The following is an 8,089-nucleotide window of genomic DNA, read 5'->3' on the forward strand; positions in this document are numbered from 1 at the left end:
GGCTAAGTTAAATATCTATAGGCAGTACACATATTTTTAATAGACCTATTGTGAATATGACCGCTTTGCCAAGGGTTGCTCAACTGCGCGTAATATGCCGTCCTTCCCCGGAACAAGTTAATTACCCTCGCCATAGGCTACTCGAGAGGAGGTGAATTGTCACTACGTATTATTATAACTACGAATACCGAACTCGCACGAAGCAGTGAACCGTGGTGCAGGCATGAAACACATCAGGTGAGTTGTGGCAACGGCATTCAGTCTGAAACACATTAGACATTTATTTATAATCTTTTTTACAGTGATTAAACTTTCTATTATACAGTGCCTTTGTCATGAATAACATAAGATTACATTTTGTCCTGTATCTAGTAAACATATATGCTGATTTCTTATAATCAAGTTTGTCATGGGTGACTGTTTTGGCAATATTGCCAGATGCTGTGCAGCATAAGGAAGCGACGCGTTTTGTAATCGACCACTAACTCGTATAATGCCTTCGCCATCAAGGAATGGAGTTAGTGGTTTTAAATTACCTTTAAGTTGCTTGTCAGATTGCAGCATCCTTAAATCATCTGCCAAGGATTGAGCTTGCTCATGTTTGACTATTAACATGAGGGCCTTGTTGAGCTCGGCTATAGTTAAGAAGCCCTTAAGGTTTTGAGATGTCAGTTTGACATTATTGCAAAACCTAAGGATATATGCAAGAACACGAGTCATTTTTGCTATACTAGAGAACTTTTTTACTATTTTAAAGAGATCAGGGTGGTGCGCTGTGGTTGTAAGGCACAGAGCACTGGTATGATCAGCTTTCAGTTCAGGCAGCTCGGTGGGCACAGGTGAATGTTCTGAAAAGATACAACCTTCATTATGCAGGATTAATTGCCCATGCCCATCATGATATTTTGTGAAAAGAGTTTGATTGTGTGGCACATGCAACCTCTTTTCTAGATTGAGTGCCAAGTGAGAAGATTTTCCTAACTCAGAGTTGATTTGCTCTAAAGGGACCTTATTGGGGAGTGAGACCTCATATTTATTATCTGCTAGCTTTGTAGATTCCCTAAAAGGTTTTTCGCAATAGTCTTGCTCTGGTATTTTATCTAAGAAAATCTCAGGCACCTTTTCAGTTTCCCCAAAAACCCTTGACAGGTCGCTTGGATATTCATTGCATTCCCTACAAAGCAAAGATATTACCTGTTTGGATTTTTTTCTTGCAGGTAGCTGTATTCGACCACCGATGATCACGCCAAATGATGTCTGCACTAGTGTAGGACCTTGTGGCGTAGCGGCGCATGCTATTGAAGTACTTAAAGCTGCAGCACTCGAGGTTGTAAAGCTCAGTGCCGGAGTACTTGCACTGCCCGCAGTCACGATAGGCTGTTTGGTTGCTTGGTCTCCATTATTCTTCATCTGCGTCAGAAGAATCTGAAAGAAGACACCAGCATCTAGCAGCAAATCCACATCACCACGCTTATTAAAATTCTCATCGGCTAATTTGCAGTTAGTAGGCAATGTTATGTGCGAATTGTTAATAGGAATCTGTGGCAACTTTGTTGTTATTTTATCAACAACCTTGCAATTGACATTTATTTTGAATGGATAAACAGCAGAATGCACATCAAGGTTTATACATTTGTCAATCGCATGCTTGGCATTATTGATACCAGTTATTTTAGAACTAGTATTTTGCATCGGTAATCCCAATTTGTCCACAATCCTCTGTGTAATGAACGATGCCTGTGAGCAACCATCTAACAATGCCTTGCAATATATTGCTAGCCCTGACTTAGTAATCAGCTTGACTCGAGCAGAAGGCAATATTATATTATGGGCTCTATTCCTAGTTGCAGACAAAGTTACAGAAGGAGTAGGCTTGTCTTGATGCAATAAGCTATTGTGCTGTAGCTTGCACACCTTACACCGAAAATGAAATTTGCATTTGCGCTTGTGTTGCGACAAACAAATCTTACACAAGTTGTTTGTAGAAGCGAACTCCATGCGTTTATGAATGGAAGCTAAATTAAAACTCGGGCAATTATATAATCTGTGTGCACACTTACAGTATAAACATTGCAGCTGAGGCTGATGCGCGGACGGCTTTGCTTGTGCAGCCACAGGATGGTTGACAAAGCTCTGCGAAGGCCCCTTCTGCACGTCAGTGTTTTCAAATGCTAGGGCACGTTTTTCCACGTAACCTAGGAATTCTTTTACCGTGGGCGACACATTGTTATTTCGCTCCAGTTGAAATGCTCTGTAGGTAGGCAGGTCAATCTTCTTAGATAGGATGCAAATTATTATGGCATCCCACTTATCTACCGGCTCACCCAGGTTTTGCAGAGCAGCAAGATGCTGTTTGACAACTGAAATGAAATTTCGTAAATTAGTGACATTAGATCGCGTGATTGTAGGCATATCTAGTAGTGCATTGACATGTTCTTGCGTAATTCGAACTTTATTATCGTATCGTTCCTTCAGTAAGCGCAGTGCTTCTGGGTAGCTGTTGTCTTCTAATGGCAGATTTTTTATTAAATCGAGCGGTTCATCACTTAAAAAACCTTTAAGATAATACAGCTTCTGCACCGCTGAAAAGGAAGTACACTTATCGATCATGGCTGTGAACATGTTTGTAAATTCGTAATATTCTGTGTATTTACCTGTGAATGTTTTTATGACGACTCGAGGCAGTTTGAGGTTCTCCGACTTGACACTTACGCCATTTTCGCTGCTGCTGGTAGCGCTCACTTGAGGAGGATTGTCCCGTAGGCGGATAACATTTATGATGCTATCTAACTGTGCTATCAACAAAATGTAGTTATCTTCCACCTCCTCGTCATCGGTGGCGAGAGTAGCTGGTGGGGAGGAAAAAAGCGAGGCAACCTTGCTAGTGAGGCGCTCATATTCGCGAAAGGCTTCTAGAAGCCTAGTTTTCTTTGCTTGCACTAACTCTATCGGCGAATTTATGAGCGCTTCTCGGTCAAAGCTGTTTTTTAAACGTGTGATTGAGCCTTTGGCGCGACCTCGCGCGGCTATTGCCTCTTTTTGTTCGGTGTCTGACATTTTTACAATTCTGTATAAAATGCTCTAAACAATCACTACACTTTACAATCACTAAACAATATTACACTACTAGAATACACTAATACACGAGTCACAAGTAATTTACTAATGCGGTAAATAAATTGAATTGTTCAAACACGAAACGAATTAATGGCGTCGTCGCGTTATCGCTGTGTGATGAATCGCAGTGTTGCGTTCTCTCGGCGTTGACGTACGGCGCTGCGATTGGTCGAGGAACTCGAGGATTGCGCAATGCTGCCGCCCGCACGAGCACGAAGGGATGCGTTCAGATTGCACGTTGACTACACGAGACGAATGTTTCTTGCACGCGCTGAGAGCGCTAGTTGGTGCATCATAGCGTTTCATTCATATGAATCTTGCGTTTTTCTTCGTATTGCGCCGCTCGGCTTTGCAAGACGGCGAAAGAAAAAACGATGATTATCTCATTCTTCTTTTATTGCGCCGTTGGCGAGAAGAATGTAATATATTGCATTCTTTATCATTTATAATGCGCCGCTCAGGACTTCAATAAGTCGGCGTGATAAAGAATGATTTCTGACCTTCAATGTAGTTTATTGCGTGATTCCATCTTCGGCACTGATTTTTTCCTTAGAAGGACCATATGAAAAGGTCTTGGCCTTCATAGGTAGATTGTGGACTGTAAGTTAAAGATTTCAAATAGGAAAAATTGAGTTTTATTTAGAAACCACACAAAACATGCTTGTTACAGGAAAGAAAATTAAAGAAGTGCCGCTATGGCAACGAAATAACCATATTCTTATTATTTTAAATATGGAACCTTTAGTTCGTTTTTCAATGTTGCTAACACTCACGGCCATGCGCTTTACGTGGCGCTGGATTGGCTGTTTAACAAAAGTTTTGAACTTGACTGTACGAGTCTCTAGTATAGTTAGAACTCTAGTTTTTTAAAACATTACCGCCATTTGAGATTCGTTTTATGAGTTTCTCTCAGTTTACCTTTTTGGGGGTTTCTTTGCTATTTCTGCATAAATCTACGTGTCCTTTTGACTACTGATCGAGAAAAATAGTGTTCCAAGTTTTGTACTGAGTCCTGATTCCCTATCATCATCATCATCCTAGGCCTTTTCGTCTATAGCAGACGATTTATGGTGTAACACCGGAGAAACACCGTTTTTGGTGGCTGAACAGACCGATGCGAGACCGACATGGTCTACCACAGGTCTGACAAGAGAAGTTTGCGGAAACCGATACTGAGACACCTTGTCGTCCCTATACGATTACATGATCTTGGGACACTTTTTTAAAATGAAAATATTGGTCCGTTAGAGTCGGACCAAGATAATATTCCAATTTTAAATGCCAAAGTGTGGCAATGTCATCATTAATAAGTATAAAATTTCTATGAAAATATGAGGTTTAAATTATGACACTCCCTCCCTTGTTCTATTCAAATCGATGCAAAGTTAGCTTAGACGGACTCTAGTAGCAAAGTTTGTTTTTTTTTTTCACTGTAAATAATACTTATACACCTATAGTGTTGGGTGAGGGTAGTGAATAGCCGTCCTGAAACTTTTGCCACCTATAAATTGGCTCGAACACTCAAAGTGAGTTAGCGGTTACAGTAAATTGTGGTGACAAGCTTCGTACTCTTAGTAAAGTAGTGGTTTTTTTCGTTATTTGTGGCGTTTTACAAGTCTCTTCGATTTTCTTCCCTTGCTCTGAAATGTTGATTGTATATATATTTTTTTCTATTTTTAAACACAGGATCTATTTATGAACATATTTCAACAATGATAACTTTATAACCAGAAATTAAAATAATATAAAGACAGCAACCAGCCACACATGTTATTTCTTATAAACACTTAAGAGAAATATTGACAGTGACCAGGTTTTTCAATAACATGAATACAAGTGAAGCCCAAACTAGGCTACGTGTGGAACTTGGCCTCCTAGAAGGTAATTGATATAATATTCAGATATATATTAAGAGCGCGCGACTTGCAATCCGGAGGTCGTGGGTAATCCCGGCTCGTACCAATGAGTTTTTCGGAATTTATTACGAAATATCATTTGATATTTACCAGTCGCTTTCCGGTGAAGGAAAACATCGTGAGGAAACCGAATTAATCCCAATAAGGCCTAGTTTCCCCTCTGGGTTGGAAGGTCAGATGGCAGTCGCTTTCATAAAAACTACTGCCTACGTCAATTCTCGGGATTAGTTGTCAAGCGGACCCCAGGCTCCCATGAGCCGTGGCAAAATGCCGGGATAACGCGAGGAAGAAGAATATATATCAAAGTTCACATTTCTTTTTCTTACTCTTTACAGGACGAGCCAGCGTCATCTGGTGACAGCGGCGACGAAAGCGGCAGCGATCCCGAGTCGCCAAGTGACAAGCTCAACCAAGCGGCTTTTAAACAGGAGTGGGCTTGCAATAGCAGTACCGAACGGGAAGGCGGCAGCAGGTGAATTAACCCTTTATAGGGCACCGGTTTAACCCGTCGAACGCCCATCATACAAAAAATTTACCCATTTTTATCTGCAATAACACACCTCTGATACTGAGTCGCTACAGCCCAAATTGAGTTATCACACGTGTGATATTAGGGCACTCCACGGAAAAAGAGACCACCCTACAACGTCATATTTTTGTATTTTTTTCTTGTAAGATGCAGGGGGACAATTTCGACTGCGGGATAATTTCAACTAATCGAAATATCTTCCATGTTTTACATTAATAACTCACACTACAGTCTAAATTGCCCCCTTGCACCTTACAGAATTTTTAGGACTATAGATTGGCAATGAGGCATGAATTGAGGATTTTTTTTGGATATTGGAAAGCTCAGAGTTCATATCATCATCATCATCATCATCATCATATCATTAAATTATACGTTGTTGAACGGTAACTTTCACTATTAACATTCATCCCGCATCATATTTGTCTTCTTAATCCAATCTTCTAGCGAACCCTCCCTGTTTCTGTTTAATGATCCTGATCTGATCCATCTTATTAGTGATCTGTTTTATGGACTGGTACGTACTTCTTGGTGTAAAACTATTTAGTATATCCGTAGACAAAACCTCTCGGATCTATTTGGATCTCGATCCTTACTTCTCGTATTGTTTCATCCTAGAATATTCCAAAAAAAATGCTACAATCTTCGAAATCCGAAAATGCAGCATGTTTTTTCACTTCTGAAAACGTTTGTCTAACTTACTTAATACCTTATTCCACAGGGAACCACAAGCATCCACATCGTCGACCACTCAAGAAGCAGACAGCAGTAAAACCAGTCAACCACCGATGCCAAAGATCTTGCCAAAGATAGACTTGCCCGGAGGCGCCATGCTCTACCCAGGAATGTTAGCTGGAGTGGGACTTGACGGGCTGGGTTCGAACCTGAGCCTGGGTAACTTGGCCATGGGGTACCCGCACAGTTTCATACTGGGGCTCGCTAACCAGGGACAGGAGGGTGGTATGTAACATATGTAACAATTATTTTAAATCTCGCTGTCTTTAATTTACTTACTTTTTGCATTTATAGAGGCACCCACAAATTATAATTTTTGACACTGTGACTTATCGCAATTAAAATGCAGTAGCAAAGTGAAATATTTGCTTAAGTCAGGATGTATGTCTTTTTTTATATAGAGGGATTTTTAAGATCCATATGAATCTTCATCACTTCATTCTTCTTCTTCACATCGAAATATTCTGTGCAAATAAAACAGATAAATTTTATTACTATTTACTACAATTCATTTTCATTCCAGCGTCATCATCGAACCAGCCACAGTTCATTACCATCCCGCTGTCAATGGCGATGGGCAACCCGCAGGCTCCGAACGGTTGCCCAAGCGCCTCTAGCGATGATAGCAGCGAGCTGCAAGACCTTAGCACTGGTGGGAGGAAGTGAGGTAAGTTCAACTAGATTTAACAGTTCAGCCCATCGACGTCCGTACCACACTGCAGATGAAATAGACGCCAGATGACTAGGTACCCACCGGTCGCAACTACGGACATCATCAAGTAAGAAATCTTTACCGCGCGATTGTCAATAGCAGCGAGCTACAAGACCTTAGCAGCACTGGCGGGAGGAAGTGAGGTAAGTTCAACTATATTCAACTGGATTTAAAGTTTAGTTGCAGAGCGGATCCCAGGCTTCCATGAGCCTTGGCGAAAAGTTTGGACCACGCCAGGAAGATGATGATGAGGATGTTTTCAATGAACACAATTTTACTCTAGGTTTTAAGTTAATTTGCTATGAGAGTAAAATGCATTTTTTTTTTGTTTCAGATGGTGAATAAAAGTGTTCAAGTATAAAATGCTCCTAATTACATATTTTCAAAATCAGTACCTATATTCTCAGGATATTAGTAATTTACCAGTACTCAATCACCTTGTTATCGCGCAAAATGCTAGAAATATCCCGTAATTTTTTTTATGTCATTGTCATAATTACATAATGTTTATATACGCCAAGCTACATTCGTTATGTGTAATATAATCTGTACTTAAACTTGCCTAAAATTATGTATAATAAACCAATGTAGGTATCATTATACATATGTAACATATGTAAATGAAACTAACGCAAACCTGGTTTGCAAATTTTGTGCTTTATACTTTTAGTAACCCAGGGTGTTTTGTAAAAAGTAACTATTTTTATACAAATCCGTGTTAGATAATTTATTATCAAATGCAGTTTTTGGGTTTGTTAAAGTTAACAAAAAGGAAACAAATATTATGATAAAATACTCGTCTATCCGATGTTTCAATAATTTTTGACCATAAAGGTATATACCGTTCGAATTCAGATTATACAGCATAACTGCTGTCGTAATAATTTATTTATTCATAAAATTTTTATAACATAATAAAAACACTTATAAATAAAAAAATTGACCTAAGTCGTAGTCGCTCAGTGCCCAGAAGGCTGGCCGCATTGCCCCGCTGGATGGCAATGCTGATCCGAGTAATAATTGATGTTTCTGTCCAAATTTTTGACATTTGCGGCAGCATTGCAGTTGGCAGCAATTTCG

General features: G+C 39.9%; 2 protein-coding genes across 3 annotated transcripts in view; one reads left to right on the forward strand and one right to left on the reverse strand.

Moving 5' to 3' along the window:
- The window catches only part of LOC134794184 (serum response factor homolog), a 327,451-nt gene extending 319,963 nt beyond the window's left edge, over positions 1 to 7,488 (forward strand). Inside the window, exons 4-7 of one of the 2 annotated variants that reach the window (XM_063765917.1) lie at positions 5,369 to 5,505; positions 6,284 to 6,522; positions 6,821 to 6,964; positions 7,344 to 7,488. In XM_063765917.1, coding sequence (XP_063621987.1) covers positions 5,369 to 5,505; positions 6,284 to 6,522; positions 6,821 to 6,963 — 519 coding nt within the window. In that variant the 3' untranslated portion in view covers position 6,964; positions 7,344 to 7,488. The remainder of the gene's footprint in view (positions 1 to 5,368; positions 5,506 to 6,283; positions 6,523 to 6,820; positions 6,965 to 7,343) is intronic. The other variant, XM_063765918.1, reaches the window with a different exon arrangement.
- LOC134794508 (uncharacterized) lies at positions 1,340 to 3,134 on the reverse strand. Its single transcript, XM_063766318.1, has 3 exons — positions 2,655 to 3,134; positions 2,061 to 2,360; positions 1,340 to 1,425 (listed from the first exon to the last, which is right to left on the reverse strand). Exons 1-3 carry the CDS (start codon positions 3,055 to 3,057, stop codon positions 1,400 to 1,402), a joined length of 729 nt encoding a protein of 242 aa, XP_063622388.1. The 5' UTR covers positions 3,058 to 3,134; the 3' UTR covers positions 1,340 to 1,399.
- Positions 7,489 to 8,089: the final 601 nt, after the last annotated feature.

Source organism: Cydia splendana, chromosome 10 (assembly GCF_910591565.1).
Source record: "Cydia splendana chromosome 10, ilCydSple1.2, whole genome shotgun sequence".
NCBI classification, from domain to species: domain Eukaryota; kingdom Metazoa; phylum Arthropoda; class Insecta; order Lepidoptera; family Tortricidae; genus Cydia; species Cydia splendana.

Excerpts from the sequence above, each read along its gene's own strand:
- LOC134794508 (XM_063766318.1), bottom strand. The coding sequence starts at position 3,057 with ATGTCAGACACCGAACAAAAAGAGGCAATAGCCGCGCGAGGTCGCGCC. Across the intron at positions 2,361-2,654 it reads CGTCATAAAAACATTCACAG|TTGTCAAACAGCATCTTGCT; the intron begins GTAAATACACAG and ends ATTTCATTTCAG. Across the intron at positions 1,426-2,060 it reads TCAGCTGCAATGTTTATACT|ATTCTTCTGACGCAGATGAA; the intron begins GTAAGTGTGCAC and ends GTCTTCTTTCAG.